Source organism: Pelodiscus sinensis, chromosome 31 (genome assembly GCF_049634645.1).
Source record: "Pelodiscus sinensis isolate JC-2024 chromosome 31, ASM4963464v1, whole genome shotgun sequence".
NCBI classification, from domain to species: Eukaryota; Metazoa; Chordata; order Testudines; family Trionychidae; genus Pelodiscus; species Pelodiscus sinensis.
Window position 1 is genome coordinate 4140676 of NC_134741.1, and position 16014 is coordinate 4156689.

The window sequence follows — 16014 nt, forward strand, 5'->3', positions numbered from 1 at the left end:
AAAGACCTTCAACTGGGATGGGGAGGGGGGAAAGACTTTCAACTGGGACGGGGAGGGGGAAGAGATCTTCAGCTGGGACGGGGAGGGGAGAGAGATCTTCAACTGGGACGGGGAGGGGGGAAAGACCTTCAACTGGGACGGGGAGGGGGAGAGATCTTCAATTGGTCATGTTTCCGATCCCCAGACAGGACGAGCTGGGGATTTGCCGTGTCTGGAGCCAGAGTCACCATCACTGGGGAGAGAGAATCAGGGCGTGAGGGGTAGAGCTCAGCCCTGGGGTCAGCTGGAGCCATTTCTCACCTTCCCCAGCAGCCCTGTTGTGGCTGGGACAGGCCTGGGCCCCAGGGAGCTGCCTCTGCCCTGGGCCCTGAGACTGAGCCGAGCTGTCACTGCAGCGCCTCAGCCTGGGCAATGGGACCCGCTTCATCAGCTTCTCATTTGTGTGCAGAGGCTGCAGCCTCCTGCCCCCCAGCTCGGGCTGCTCCACCCCCCAGGGCCAGGCCCAGAGCAGGAGGGTCCAGTGGGGGGAGGGCGGGAAGAGGAGGCGGGTTCCAGCTTTAACCCCCAGAGGGAAACTCCCTCCCCTGCTGCAGCCTCCACCCCCCGCCCAGGGCACAGAGGGGAGGGGGCAGCGCAGGGGAAGAGCCGCCTCACCCCAGAGAGCAGGGCCTGGGCATTAGTCACCCCCAGGGCAGTGGAGGGTCCAGGACTCCTCAGGGCAGCCGGGCTCAATGGGGGGAGCCCAGCTCTGGCTTCTGGCCTGGCCGGGGGCAGGGCTCTGGGGAAAGGGATCTGGGGTGGGGTCACTGGGAGGGGCCAGCACAGGGCAGAGGCTGGTGCCCAAAGAGGGGCTGCGCTGATAAGCTGCCCCGACACAAAGCGCAGCCCCTGCCTGCAAAGCCCCCTGCCTGCAAACTGTGCCCATATTGAGAAGTGGGGGGTCCGACCATCCCATTTCTTAAAGGGGCAGGACACGGCCTCTCGTCCTTCTGATCCAATGCCCCTGGGGCTCCTCACCGCTCAGTGGGCAGGTTTGGGGCTCTGCCTGTCATGGTCGCTGGGGGTTTGGTTGGTGACTTGAGCTACAAGCTCAGGAAGGTGTTTTCAGTCTCCACTTGATACCTCACCCTGTTTGAAAGCTCCCGGGGACTTTCCTCCTGCCCTCTCCAGTGCAGAGGGCAGCGTGTCTGGTGGGGGAAGGGAGAAGAAAGGTGAGATTTCAGGAGTCCATATTGCCCACAACATCCCCAATCCTAACACACAGACCTGAGTTTTCATTACAGCAGACACACACTTGGATACGTCTACCCTGCAGAGAAGACTGAGGCTGCCGCTGTCAATTTCCAAGGGTTCAAATTAGCAGTCGAATTTAGACAGCTCATCAAACTGAGGGGCATTTCTGTCGGTGCCGGTACCCCTCATTTCACGAGGAGTAAGAGAAGCCGGAGGGAGAGTGCTCTTCCCTCCACTGCCTGCTGCGTGGACAGCGCCAGCAAGTAAGTTACGCTACTTCGACTGCAGCTAGGCAATTATGGTTAGGTCCATAAAAGGCTATTTACAGTATGATGGGGGCAACTTTGGCTACGACAAATCAGGAAAGAGATCTTGGAGTTATCGTGGACAGTTCCCTGAAAACTTCCACACAGAGTGCAGCGGCGGTCAAAAAGGCAAAAAGGATGCTAGGAATTATTAGGAAAGGGATTGAAAATAAGACCCAGAATATTTTACTGCCCCTGTATAAAATTATGGTACGCCCACATCTTGAATACTGTGTACAGATGTGGTCTCCTCACCTCAAAAAAGATATTTTGGCCTTAGAAAGGGTTCAGAAAAGAGCAACTAAAATGATTAGGGGTTTGGAACGGGTCCCATATGAGGAGAGGTTAAAACGACTGGGACTTTTCAGTTTAGAGAAGAGGAGACTGAGGGGGGATATGATAGAGGTCTATAAAATCATGAGTGGTGTGGAGAGGGCCGATAAAGAAAAGTTATTTATTAGTTCCCTAAATAGAAGAACTAGAGGACACCAAATGAAATTAATGGGTAGCAGGCTTAAAACTAATAAAAGAAAGCTCTTCTTTACACAGCATGTAGTCAACCTGTGGAACTCCTTGCCAGAGGAGGCTGTGAAGGCTAGGACTATAATAGAGTTTAAAGAGAAGCTGGATAATTTCATGGAGGTGAGGTCCATAAAAGGCTATTAGCCAGGGGATAAAATGGTGTCCTTGGCCTCTGTTTGTCAGAGGCTGGAGAGGGATGGCAGTAGTCAAATCGCTTGATTATGTCTTTGGTCCACCCTCTTTGGGGCACCTGGTGCTGGCCACTGTCGGCAGAAAGGATACTGGGCTAGAAGGACCTTTGGTCTGACCCAGTACGGCCGTTCTTATGTTCTTATGTTAAGTTGTGTAGCTTAATTCGACTTTGTCCTACAGTGTAGACGTACCCTCACGTATTTAATATAAAAAGGTCTGAAGCCTCCTACTTCATCCCTCATTCAGACCTCTCCCAGCAAAGGAACCAACCTCCCTGCAGCCTCACAACCAGCCAGGACAGTCTGTGAAGAGATTCGCTTTCTCCTCAACATCCCCTCCCACCCTGCAGGCTCCACTGGGATTGGCTCATTCACTTCCTGACATTTGTCACAGATCCTGCAAAGACTTTGATCTCAGAGTAACTTCACCCAGTTGGGTCCTTTTGACATGAGCGGAAGGTTCAGAGTTTGCCAACTCCTGGCTCTACCTGTGAGCTGTGGGGTCTGTGTACTCAGCGTCTCCACAGAGAGCAGCACGGAGCTGGGCGTGTTTCTGTCTGTGTGTCGGCCATTTTGTGCTCTAATGTCACTGCCATTACACAGCAGCTTTTGGAACAAATCATAGAATCATAGATTACTAGGAATGGAAGGGACCCCGAGAGGTCATCGAGTCCAGTCCCCTGCCCTCGTGGCAGGACCAAATACTGTCTAGACCATCCCTGATAGACATTTATCTAACCTACTCTTAAATATCTCCACAGATGGGGATTCCACAACCTCCCTGGGCAATTTATTCCAGTGTTTGATCACCCGACAGTTAGGAAGTTTTTCCTAATGTCCAACCTAAACCTCCCTTGCTGCAGTTTAAGCCCATTGCTTCTTGTTCTATCCTCAGAGGCCAAGATGAACAAGTTTTCTCCCTCCTCCTCATGACACCCTTTTAGATACCTGGAAACGGCTATCATGTCCCCCCTCAATCGTCTCTTTTCTAAACTAATCAAACCCAATTCTTTCAGCCTCCCCTCCTAGCTCATGTTCTCTAGATCTTTAATCATTCTTGTTGCTCTTCTCTGGACTCTCTCCAATTTCTCCACATCTTTCTTGAAATGCAGAACTGGACACAATACTCCAACTGAGGCCTAACCAGCGCAGAGTAGAGCGGAAGAATGATTTATCGTGTCTTGCTCAGAACGCACCTGTTAATGCATTCCAGAATCATGTTTGCTTTTTTTGCAACAGCATCACACTGCTGACTCATAGTCAGCTTGTGGTCCACTATAACCCGTAGATTGCTTTCTGCCATACTCCTTCCCAGACAGTCGCTTCCCATTCTGTATGTGTGAAACTGATGGCTCCTTTGGAAGTGGAGCACTTTGCATTTGTCTTTATTAAACTTCATCCTGTTTAATAAGGTTCAATGAATCACCTGAGTGTCTGGGATGGCAAGTGGGCGCCATTCTCACCTCACAATTCGAAAGAAACTTCATCTAACGAGGAACCAAATGACCAGCATCGGTCTCTTTACATGGGCCCTGGCGCTTCACTCGCTCTCCCCTCCCCCATCCACTCTCGGTACCTGTGAACTGTCTCAGTGTCTCCGACAGCACAGTCGTTTGCTGGGAGAAACCCCTGACTCGCTCATCCAGTTCAGGAGAAATCTCCTCTGGCGGCTGGAACGGCCCCGTCTCACACCTGGGGAGAGACAACGTCACATGGGGACACTGCACAGAGTGACTCAGTTCTCCAGCTCTGGCCAGTGAGTCGCTGCTCTGCTGGGCCTGGAGTTCGAATCCTCCAGTTCTCCCAGCCCGAGAGCAGGGGCAGCGCAGCCCTTGGCCCTGCAACGTCCCCTCAAAGGTTCCATGAACAGTCTGCAGCTCTGGCCTGGGGAGACCAGCTGGGGGACAAAAGGGGAATTGAGTCTCCACGGCCAACTCACCCCTTGGCCCCCAGGCGCTGAGGGGCAGGAGGTTCCCAGGGGAAGGGCTGGAGGAATCTACCCACTAGGGACTAGACTGAGACACCAGCTCCTCCCTCTCCAGCCCATTCCCACAGGTCTCCAAACAGCCCTCGGGTGGGACAGACTCTGGGTCCCTGCTGCCCTGGGCTGAATGTGCCCAGTGTCCAGCACTGACAGGCCCATGTCCCACCCCACAGCCCGGAGGCAGCCAGTCCCCAGGGAGGTGACAGCTCCAGGAAACACTTGAGCTCAGACTGTGCCCTGAATGGGGAATTCCAGAGTCTGCTGGGCCAGGGGAGAGCCGCAGGCTGACGCTGATCAGAGATTTGTGCCCAGCCTGTGACCTTCTCCTCACATCTGGCTGTAGGGCCCTGGGGAGATGTGGTGCCAACATCAGCTCCAAGCTCTTCCCCTGCGCTGGGCAGTGTGAGGGGAGCGAGAGACACCTACCTGCTAAAGGTGCTTCTCACGTCCTAGAGAGGAGAGAGAAAAAAGAATCTCAGCCCCATCCGACATACACGCGGGATCCAGGGAAGGGATTTTGGATACATGGAGAAGAGAGGCCCCAGGGCCATGGATCCCCTGAGCGAATGGGGCTTTGCCATCTCCAACAGGTCTGTGCCTGTGACTCTGCAAAGCACAATAGTCGCTCACATGGCAGCAATGCACCCGCTGAGTTACACCTAGATCTGACGGCTGGACCCCAGCGCTTGTGATTCAGGAGCCTCCCTTCCCTGTGTGGGGAGCTGGGACGTTTCTCCCTCAGTCTCACCTGCAGGAATTCACTCACTAGCTTCTGACACGTCCCCTCCAGCTCACCGATCTGCTCACTGAGATGGGAAATCTGTGCAGAGAGTTTCCTGACAGTGTCAGTCTGGATGGGCCACAATCTCCTGCCTCTTGGCTTGTGTCTGTTTCTGTGTGAAAACAGGGAAAGGGCTGGTCGGGGGCATGGGCAGAGCCTGAGAACCTGTAATTCCATCTCTGGGTATTAAGCTGGGGCATCCCTCAGGTTCCCCTTTGGCCCCGTGTCCCACTGGAAGGGACGGTTCCCTGCAACATGTTCTGTTGTTCACGGGCTCTGGGAATTCAGTCCCAGAGCATCAGGGGGCAGGACTCAGCACCAAGGTTCTCTTTAATAGTCTCCATCCAGGTGTGGAAAAAAATTCTATATATACTGAGGCATGTGCAAATGTGCACCACTTAGCTGTGGACATTGTGCTAATCTAGCTGGGCAGCATTTGAATTTCTCCTCCTCTGCCGCCCAATCACTCAGTGTCCTGGGAACACTGCTCAGCCCCACCCTGACACAGATACCCAGGGAGAGAACAGAAGCAAACCTGTTAATGCAGCAAAAGAGCAGACCCAGCAGACAGCCCTTCCCAGGGACATGCAGGTCACTGGAGGAGGGTTTCTGGAAAAGCCACAAGGGCTGGACATTAACTTATCCCCTGACATGGCAGCTCAGGGCCTGTCTACACATGGATCTAATTCAGCAATCCATGGTCATGGAGCAACTCGCCATCCCACCTTCCCAAGGCCACACAGGAGCCTGCCTCCAAACAGCCCCTCCCCCTGCTGGTCCATAGCCACAGGCACCTACCAGATACTCCTGACTTCTCCCCTCTCCTGTCGCTTTCCATCCCAGCAGCTTTTCTCTCTCTTCCCACAGTGTCTTCAAATGGGCCTGGATTTTCCCTTGAGGAAACAGAAATGAGCCGGGAGGTTTCATTGTGAGGCTGAGAGGGGTGGGGAACGGGGCGTTTTCCCACTCACAGCCCCAGTCACTGTTGGTCCCAGTCGCTGTGTGACATCAGGGACCCCAAGGAGATGAAACCTTATTAATACAGCCTGGGAGTGTGCCAGAATTTGACTGTTTCCAAGTCAGCTTGAGTCTTTTTAGTAATTAGCATGAGATCTCATTTATCAGAGAGCTCATTATCAGGCACAACCCCTATCCAGCCCTGACTCTCACACTGGGGGCCATCAATACATCTCTGTTTGGGAAGATTTAAATAACTAAGTGGTACCAATCCCAGAAGCCTCAGGGTTTAAAGAGGGGCTGTGGACTGCACTGGTTGGTCAGAGCTGGGCTAAGCACCAGGGCAAACCCATCAGTTACAGAGAGGCTCAGGGTATGTCTACATTGCAGGATTTTTCCAGAAAAATGGCCATTTTCCTGGAAAAATGACACTTACATCCATACAGCTATTGCATTCTTTTGACAGAAAGTTGAAAGAACAGAGGGGTTTTCTGACAGCGGTAAACCTCTTTCTACAATGAAGAAGCCTTTTTCTGAAAAAGCTTTGTTGGAACAAGGTGTGTGTGGACACAGGAGAGAGTGTTTTTTTGAAAAAAGAGGCCTTCAGGAAAAAGCACCGGTGGCCACTCCGTCCACAGTAATCACAACTGAAATGCGAGATAGCATCCATTCAATGTGGATCTTTTGAAAACGCAGAATTGATGGAGGTCCCAGCAGGCCGGCGTGGGCATGTTCTGTGCTCTGGGGATGGGCCAGTGACTCCCTTAATTAAAAGGCTGATTTCTGTTCAGGATGGTTGGGTTTGCCCCAACGCTGCCCTGCAGTGGCAACGCCCTCTGGGCAGGTATCCGCTGTCTCAGTCCCTAGTACAGCTCCCGGCAGCAGTGCATTCTGGGAGATTCCCACAGGCTGCCTGGTGGGACTAACAGAATTCTAGGGCTAGAAGAGACCTCAGGAGGTCAAGTCCAGCCCCCTGCCCAGGGCAGGACCAATCCCAACTAAATCATCCCAGCCAGGGCTTTGTCGAGCCAAGACTTAAAAACCTCTAGGGATGGAGACTCCAACCCCTCCCTAGGGAACCCATCCCCGTGCTTCCCCACCCTCCTAGTGAAATAATTTTTCCTAATATCCAACCTAGGCCTCCCCCACTGTAACTAGGACAGGTCAGACCAGCACCGGGCAGCTCCAAACTGGGGTAAGTTTTGCTCCAACCCAGTCTGATCCCAGTGGTACCTGGCATGGCCCTGTGCTGTCTGGAGCCCTGTTGTGGGTGGATTCAAAGCCCACACAGCATCCAGCCCAGCCCAGATCTCTTCTAGTGCTGGCCCCAGCATCTGAGTTTAACCCCTCCTGGAGGAGCCCAGGAGTTCAGCATCCCAGTGGAAAACCTACTGGGCCTTTATGAACACATCTTTCCCTCCTAAGGGCCATGCTTCATCACTGTAGGACTGATGCTGAGGTAGCACCATCAGGTAGAGACCTGGAATGAATCGAGGAAGACCTGTTTTAATCCCATTTTTATCACTGAACTATTGACTGACCCTGGGCAGCTCTTGGTGCCTCAGTTTCCCTCCTTGCCTTTGTTTGTCTTAGTTATGCTGTAACCTGCTCAGGGCAAGACTTGTCCCTCGCTGTGTTTTGTGCAGGGACCAGATCTCCTCTAGGGTCTCTAAGGGCGACTGTGATGCAAATCCAGGTAACAACAACGCATTGTTAGACAAATTCATAACAGCAACAAGAGCCTGGAACTTCCCCTTTTCCAAGCTGCAGGCAACTGGCTCAGATAAGTCAGTGGCAGCTCTTCTGAGTTACGACACAGCCTCCACTGGGAAAAAAGAGCTTTTAAACCTCGCTGGGTTCCAGAAGGACTCAGCATCTCTCAGGAAAGTTTCTAACGTCTGGCAGCTTTAAAGACTTGAGATTTTGCCTGCGATGCCAGAGCACGGATTTTATTACAAGATTGAACTGACGTTGCTTGAGGCCTGAACTCAATTTGTATAGTTTGGAGAATAACATGAGAATGTCCGAGCTTCATTCCAGCCATTGCTCTGGGGTGGGGCTGGGCAAGAGGGGGTCAGGGTGCAGGGTCCCCCGGGGAGAGAGCACTACCCCAGCTCTCTGTCATCCAGCAGCTTGGGGCCAGGTGAGGAGCCTCACCATGGTCGCTGCAGCTCCAGGGGCCCAGCTGGGAGAGGGGTACATGTCCCCTGGCTCAGGCAGGTCCAGGTTTGTCTGCCCCCTGCACTCCCCAGCCAGAGTGAGGAATGCAGCAAACTGGGCATTATCCCCTCACGCCCTGGTGAAGTCTCCAATGTCTCCACAGGAATGTTGGGAGGGGGCTTCAGCCCACCCTTCCTAAAGGGCCCATGGGTGGGGAGAGGGTTGGGACAGGGGCAGTCCCAGACAGAGAAAGGTGTGTGCCCCCAGCCAGCCCTGTTCACATCCCCACTGAGTCTGTCTCTTATCTGTATGGTTTGATGAGAAGCCCCCATCCCAGGCTCCTCCCATCGCCCTGGCACAGCCAAACCCGTGTGTGGCTTTAAGTTATCATCAGAGGAAGCCACACGCTGAATGCCACGGCCCTGGCTCTCACTGCTTAGTGCTTGAACAAACAGGCGAACACACAGACACGGGCAGATAAACACTCTCAAATAGACAGTAGATTCAAGGTGGCAGCAACTCCCTACCTGGTACTCCTGGGCCGCTTCCTGTATGGGCAGCACCCTGTGAGCGTGGTGAGCCTGGGACAGATGGCAAATCACACAGATCGGAGTCTGATCCTCGTCGCAGAACAGCTTGAGAGCCTCCTGGTGCTCCCCACACACCCCCTGGTGCTCCCCTCCTGCTCCCTTTGGTGCCTGCAGGCTCAGCCGCTTGACTAGTTCTACTATGTTTGCCAGCTGCCTGGTGGGCCGAAAGTTTCTCTGCTGCACAGTTTCTCTGCACTGCGGGCAGGTGATGGCTGGGCTGGGTCCCTCCCAGCACCGGCTCAAGCAGGCCCGGCAGAAACTGTGCCCGCAGTCGGTGATCACCGGGTCCGTGAAATACTCCAGGCAGAGGGGACACGTCGCTTCCTCCCGGAGACTCTCCAAGGGGCTCTCTGCAGCCATGGCTGCCTCTGGGCTGGGGAACAAGGTTAGTTTCACTTTCCTGAGCTCACACTGTGTCCCGCCCTTGACAGCAATGGGGCGTTTCCCTTCCTGGAACTGACTCAGGCTGTTTGCTGAGCTGGAAAGGCCCCAAAGGAAACAATTCAGCCCTGGAGGCTTTAGTGAAAAATGTCCCACTAGGGCTCTGGTCCTAAAATCATCACCTAGGAGAGATCGCAGGGGGCTGTAGGTATGAGCCAGGGCCTTCTCTTGCTTTCCTGCTTGGGTCTGTCCTGTAGCACATGACTTTTGAGGCACACAGACCCCCTGCAAGCGCAATAGGGGAGGAGGATGCCGATGTCCCTGTAAAACCCCAGTGATGCTCCCTCCACCCCCAGCACAGGGGCTGGAATGTGCCCGGAGCCAGGTGGTGGTCCCAGCAGCAAATGAGCAGAGCCCCCCTGACTTGGGAGTGAGCTAAACAGAGACATGAGAACGTGCATTTGTTCAGGTCTGTCCGTGGAGCCGTTTGCTGGAGCAGCCAGGCTGAAAAGCATGAAGTGATCAGAGCCAGGCAGCACCAGCAACACCCTGTAGTCAGAGACCTTGCAACTAGCTGCAGGAGAGACGAGGGGCTTTTCTTCTACACATAAAACAGTCCAGGGGGTTTGTTTCTTTCCAAGGACTCACTCTGGTCACATTCCCAACCTGTTTTCACTACTAAATGAAGGGAAGTTGCACAAGGGCACAGGGAGGACTGGACCCCCCGGGTCTCCAGCACAGACACCCCAGGCCTTAGCTGCTCAGCCCAACTGCCGAAGGGGTGGGGGGGAGGTAGCACCAAACCCCTGCTCATTGGTGCTTCTGTCCCTAAGAGTCCCACCCCAGCAGAGCAGCCCTGGGAGCCCAGGGCACAGATATTCCACTGGTGCCTGGCCAAGCCCTGCAGTGCAGTGGCTGCAGAGACAGATTCAAACCCTGCAGCAGGGTGGGCGGGGGAGCCAGGCAGCTCCCTATATTTTGTGTTTGTATTGCGGGTTGGTGATTGGGCTCCCCAAACCCTCAGCCAGTCCTGGGGGGGGGGCACAGGCTGGGGGCTGCTGGAGGCTCCCTGGACCCCCTGCCCAGGGCAGATGGGGAGTTTGGGGCTCCCCATAATAGGCGGGGCTCCCTAGGCAGCTCTTCCCACGGCCCAGCTCTGGCTTCCAGCCTCACTCTCCCTAACCCCATGATCCCTCCCCTCTCAGCCTGATTCCCCTGCAACGCCCCCCTCCTGCCCGCAGTGCAACCCTGCCCCCTCCCATCCTCCTTCGGCCCCCGCTGCCCCCACATCCCTGTGCCCTCAGTGCACACAGCGACAGAGCAGCAGCCTCGCCCCCTCCCAAAGGAGACGCAGACTGCGGGGGGGGGGGGGGAGGAGGGGAGTTAACCCCTTAGTTCCCGGAGCCGCACTCGCAGGCCGGGCAGGGGCAGCCCCAGGGACGCGGGGCCCAGCTCAGGCTCGGGGCAGCCCCTGGGGAGCGGGGCGAGGGCAGGAGGCAGCGACTCCGCGCGCCGGGCGCTGCTGGGGGGGGGGGGGGGGGGCTGCCGCTCACACGCTGCTGCTGCCTCCGTGGGACGCCGGACCGAGCCCGGGACAGCTGCACCCAGCGCTCTAGCCCCTGCCCGCCTGCGCACTAAGAGAGGGCAGCGGCCTCAGCAGCGGCTACTGCGCATACTCCGTTCGGGGGGGCCCGTGCGTGTGCAGCCAGGTGCGCGCGGGGCGGGGGGCTTAGAGCCAGAGGATGCTGGGGGGGTGCGGGGGAAGGAGGATACGGGGGTGGGGTTGCACTGCGGGGGTCGTGGGGCAGAGGGGAGGGGGGGGTTACAAGCTCCCTGTGCAGACAGGGCACTTTCCCTTGCTCCCGCTTCCCCCTCCCCCCCAGCGCCGCGCGATCCTCTCTGCCCGGGTGGGTCCGTGGGGGGGACCCGCGGGCCCGTTCGCAGCGCGGCAGGGAGCGGGCGGGTCCGCGCGTGGCTCAATCTGCAGCGCCCCTTGGCCCTAGCGCGGGGCTCTGCCCCCCCCCCCCCCCCACCCGGGCCCCCAGCGCAGCAGCTGCTGTTAATGCCGGAGCGTGTTTCCGCGGGCAGCGCAGACCCTCGTTCGGTGTTTCCCACAGAGCCCCGATCTGTGTCTGTCTGGGGCTCGTGGCTTTTCCTTTCTCAGCCTCCTCCAGCCCCTGGTCTTTCTGCCCCTCAGTTACGGATAACAACTCCCTGGGATTGCCAGAAAACAAGCCGCGTGTGTGTGTTTAATACCAGGAAATTCTGGACCGCACTTTGTTTCTGACAGTTTCAGCAGTGCCCTGGGCCAGTGCTTCCGTCTGTGCTGCAGCTTCAGATCTTTGCTCATTGGGCCCATGTGATGTCCAGGCTGATAGCTTTCCTGGGGCGGCTTCAAAACTCCTTCCCTTTCCTTTCATCCTCCAATGGGGGTGACTTTTGCCAGCTGCTGTTTTGCTTCTCCACCCAGCACTTTAGGGCTTTGTCACAGGTCACCACTTGGGTAGATCTTGGATCCCAAATACTCACCATGGGCCAGATTTGTAAATGTGAAAGCAACAGATACTTTGGAAAATCCTTTTGTAACTGACAATGTATTAAAAACCCTTCTTTCCCTAAAAACCAGTGGTGCTGTAGCACTTTAGAGACGGAGAAAAAAATAGGTAGTAGCATGAGCTTTCAAGGGCACAGCCCACTTCCTCAGAGGAGCAGTGGTCCTATGGCAGTGGATTGTGCCCACGAAAGCTCAGGATACTAGCTATAGACTTTTGTTAGTCACTGAGGTACTACACGACCATTCGTCCTTTTTAAAGTTCCACACTCATACGGCTCCCCCGTGAAACGTCTTTCTGTAAGCAATTCCCTGTCCGGCAAACACAGAAGTGCGCACTTTACTTTCCTCTTACTTTATGTGTTGCAAGTATAAACGTCGGCGGGTTTCCACATTTATCTGTACCTCTGATTGCACGTTTTAATGTCACAGATTTTCATATAGGTTATATCTACAGTTATGATACATTTGCTTGGTGCTCTTTCTGACAAGCCTACACTGCTGTGTTGCCAGAATCCAAGATTTTGAAACCAATAACCCTTCTTTGCATTGGCTGGGTGTCTGGCCTAGTGCTGACCTGGCCCTATCTCTCTTTTCCCCCTTTGTTTCTACAGGAGAATAGTTGGTGCTCACTCGTCACTCGTAAAACAGATGTTTTCTTAGCACTGAGGACACAGACTATAATGCTGACTCAGATGTGAAGTTAAACATTTTTATGACACCTCTGATCCAGATTGTGGGGCTAACAGTGCGACTTTGCGTCTAAATGGCTGCAGCTGCTCATATATGAAGTTGTTACGGAAAAGCAGTTAATGCATTTGAAACGGAAGGAGGTAGATGGTTTTCTAGGACACATGCTTTGTGGAAATACAGGATTGCTAGGGGATAAATGGATTAAATGTGACATAGATGAGACCGGACTACAAGATCTAATGATCCCTCCTGATCTTATGAATCTATGAATCTTAGGATCTCCTTGTGTAACCATTCAGCAGGTGCGTTCAATTTTAAGCATCTGAATGGTCCCCTTGATTTCACTTAATCTCTGCTGGTTTAGTTTTGATGAGAGGGACTAGGTCTGGGCTGCAATTAAATGAATGAAGTGGATTGAAATACAGGAGCCTAAGTATAGACACCTACATCCATATTCAGGCAGCTGAATTTACGACTTGTTTAATGGAAACTCTGGGCACTCGGAACCGAATCCCATTGTTACAGGTGCAGTAATATTGAAACTCAAGCCAGGTATTGAGAGAAATGAATGTGGTGTTGGGATCTAACTTGTGTGGTGTTAGGGAATATCTAGACTCAACGTTTGCCCAGAAGGATAGTCTAGCATGAGCATTACAGGGGAGAGAGTTTGGGGAGAATGGGGGTATAGAAAGGATTAAAGTCTCTTCTGAAATGTCTCCAATTGCCCTTCTCCCCCATGTCTGTCTCCAGCTCAGCCTATGGCCTGCAGAGCCAGGGACAGGTGTCTCTCTGAAAGGAACAGAAGGAGATTGACAGGTGGTGGGTCTCAGGAGTTGTATAGCTTGTTGCAGGATTTGAACCGGCACAAAAAAACCCTGTTAGATTTTTAGTCTAACTCCTTAACCACTCAGGCATCACAGCTGTGAACTCAACAGTGTTCCAGGGCCAGGGAAACTGGTAACTAATCCCAGTGCCCAGGCCTGATGTCACCTGCCCCACAGAATTCACACAGCAAACCTGGCTCCCCGAGCACAGGGGGAGGTTGGGTGCTCATTGCTAGGCCGTGGGGTGAAGCATCAAACCGGGCACCTCCTATGGGGCCAGTGAGTGTTGCTGTCCCTGCTGACCAGACAGGGACATGGAGGCAGGGAGAGGTTCACTGCATTGGCCAAGGTCACCCAGCGAGTTAGAGCCCAGCTCTGCCGCCAGCTCCCTGCCCCACCCACCGACGTGCTGACTCCCTCTCTGCCATGGGGCTGTTTGCATTGGCCTCTTCTCTCTGTAGCCAGGGCTAAGGCTGTCAGGCAGGAGAATGTGACCTGGCTCCCTGCACCTGGGCCCTGTCTTTGTAGCAGGGACAGCAACAGTTACAGGCCCCCAGGAGGGGGCTTGGTTGAACTTTCAGCCTTCGCCTTAAAAACATTAAAAGCATTTCCGGAAAATCATGCCAGTCTATACGTAGCCTCTCTGCTTCTTTCAGAGATACGCCTGGGGTGGTGTCTCATGCTAGGTCGCTGGGGTGCATGTTCACTGCACTGTATCTTGAAATAAGATACGCAATATGAGCTATGCAAATTGTGTATCTTATTTCAATGCTATTTCAAAATTGCTTATTTTATCATTTGGCGCACAGCACCAAATTTCAAAATAACGCGCTATTTGGAAACATCCCTTACTCCTTGTAGAATGAGACTTACAGGCACGTCGGAATAGCGAGCCTGAAATAATGTGCTTCCTGTGAAGATGTGAGGTAGCTATTTTGAGATACTCTGGTATCCCAAAATGGTGTTGCAGTGTAGATGTACCCTGAGAGTGCACTTAGGTGGACCCCTTGGGCAGCAAGAATTTAGGCCATTAGTCTCCTGGAACTGAAAGGGACCTTGAGAGATCATCAAGTCCAGTCCGTGAGAGCAGGACCTAGCATTGTCTAGATCATCCTGACAGGTGTCTGGCCAACCTGCTCCTAAATATCTCCAGAGATGGAGATTCCACAAACTCCCTGGGCAATTTATTTCAGTGTTTAACCACCTTGATAGGCAGGAAGTTTTTCCTAATGTCCAACCTAAACCTCCCTTGCTGCAGTTTAAGCCCCTTGCTTCTAGTCCTGTCCTCAGAGGCCAAGGAGAATAATTTTTTTCCTTCCTCCTTGTGAGACCCTTTGAGATACTTGAAAACTATCTGGGTGCGTCGAGACTGGCAAGCTGTCTACACTGGCCACTTGAATTTGCGCAAGAGCACTGACTTTGTAATGTACAAAATCAGTGCTTCTTGTGCAAATACTTTCACGCTCCTGCTCGGGAAAAAGCCCTCTTGCGCGAGAATACTTGCGCAAGAGGGCCAGTGTAGACTTGGAAGGACTGTTTTGCACAAAAAAGCCACAATGGCGAAAATGGCCACCGGAGCTTTCTTGCGCAAAATCACGTCTAGACTGGCCACGGATGCTTTTGTGCAAAAGCACTTTTTGTGCAAAAGCATCCGTGCCAATCTTGACACGCTTTTGCAGAAATACTTTTAACAGAAAAACGTTTCCATTAAAAGTATTTCCGCAAAATCATGCCAGTCTAGACGCAGCCTCTATGGTCAACCCAATGTGGGCAAGATGAGAGTCCAGACATAAGTTCCTTATACTACTGGAGAAGGGAGCTGGGCAGGCTTGGCCCAGGGCCCAAGTCCCTTTCAGCCCCCCGCTGGGCTCAGTAGTCCCCTGTGAACAGAGGGGACTGTATTACTGCCACTGTAAGATCACAGAAAGAACACGGGGATTCCCCTGAGCACACTGACACTATGTCTACCCTGCCTGTTTTCTGCAGAAGAGGCAATGCAAATGAAGCGCTCAAGAATCTGTAAACATTTTTTGAGGAATATGGGCTCTTGTGCAAAAGGGTTTTTTTTGTGTGCAAAATGGACCCATCTACACAGCTTTTTTTTTTTTTTTTTTTTTTGCACAGAAACCTCTTCTGCAAAAAGCATCGGAAGAGAATATGCAAACGAAGTACGAGAAGTTGCTAATGAGCGCTTCACTTGCATTGCTTCCTCCACAAAAAAGAGGCGGCGTAGACATAGCGTGAGTCTCTGTAGCAGAGCACCTGGGAAGCGAGAACAAGCCCTTTGCCCCCCGCCCAAGAGTCAAGCCCAATCTTTACGGAATGTGTGGTGCTCAGTGCGGTGTTCAGGGGGCTCCTGTTCTCTGCTGCCTGGTCAGAATGCCCCCAGCCCTGCCTTGGGACACGCTTCCATACGCTGCTCCTGCTCTAGTCAGAAGGTGCAGGGGGATGAGAAAATTAGCAGCCACGAGGCGTATTATCTAGGTATGTCCAGAAAGGCCTGGTGTGACTACGGGGACAAGCCTGCAAACAGCTGTGTGAGGGCAGTCAGCTGGCACCGGGCAGAGCCCATCACACCAGTTGCTGTTTGCTGGATTGGGGCCTACATTAGGAAGAAAGAAGTGGGACTCTCAACACAGTCACCTGCCCCTCCTAGCTCACATGTGCCCCCGTGTGCTGCGAACTGGTGCTGTCACTCCTGCCTCCCTTGACAGAGAAACTCAAAGATGCCTGTTCCAGTGCAAACAGACAATTGTCAGTGCTACCTGCCTCGTCCCTTTTAATACATGTGTTGTCATCACAGGCACTCGCAGCTTCCTGCTGCCTCAGGCCTGGATTTAGC

General features: G+C 53.5%; 1 protein-coding gene and 1 long non-coding RNA gene across 3 annotated transcripts in view; both read right to left on the reverse strand.

The window, feature by feature from the left end:
- LOC142821626 (zinc finger protein RFP-like) overlaps nt 1-10737 on the reverse strand; it is a 394289-nt gene extending 383552 nt beyond the window's left edge. The window contains exons 1-2 of one of the 2 annotated variants that reach the window (XM_075913185.1): nt 10658-10737; nt 8661-9096 (exon numbers count right to left, since the gene is read on the reverse strand). In XM_075913185.1, coding sequence (XP_075769300.1) covers nt 8661-9083 — 423 coding nt within the window. In that variant the 5' untranslated portion in view covers nt 9084-9096; nt 10658-10737. Of the gene's footprint in view, nt 1-8660; nt 10473-10657 lie in introns of those variants that run through there. The other variant, XM_075913186.1, reaches the window with a different exon arrangement.
- Nucleotides 1168-5085, reverse strand: LOC142821648 (uncharacterized). Its single transcript, XR_012898335.1, has 3 exons — nt 4662-5085; nt 3828-3943; nt 1168-1187 (listed from the first exon to the last, which is right to left on the reverse strand). It is a non-coding gene; the product is annotated as an uncharacterized LOC142821648 (long non-coding RNA).
- Nucleotides 10738-16014: the final 5277 nt, after the last annotated feature.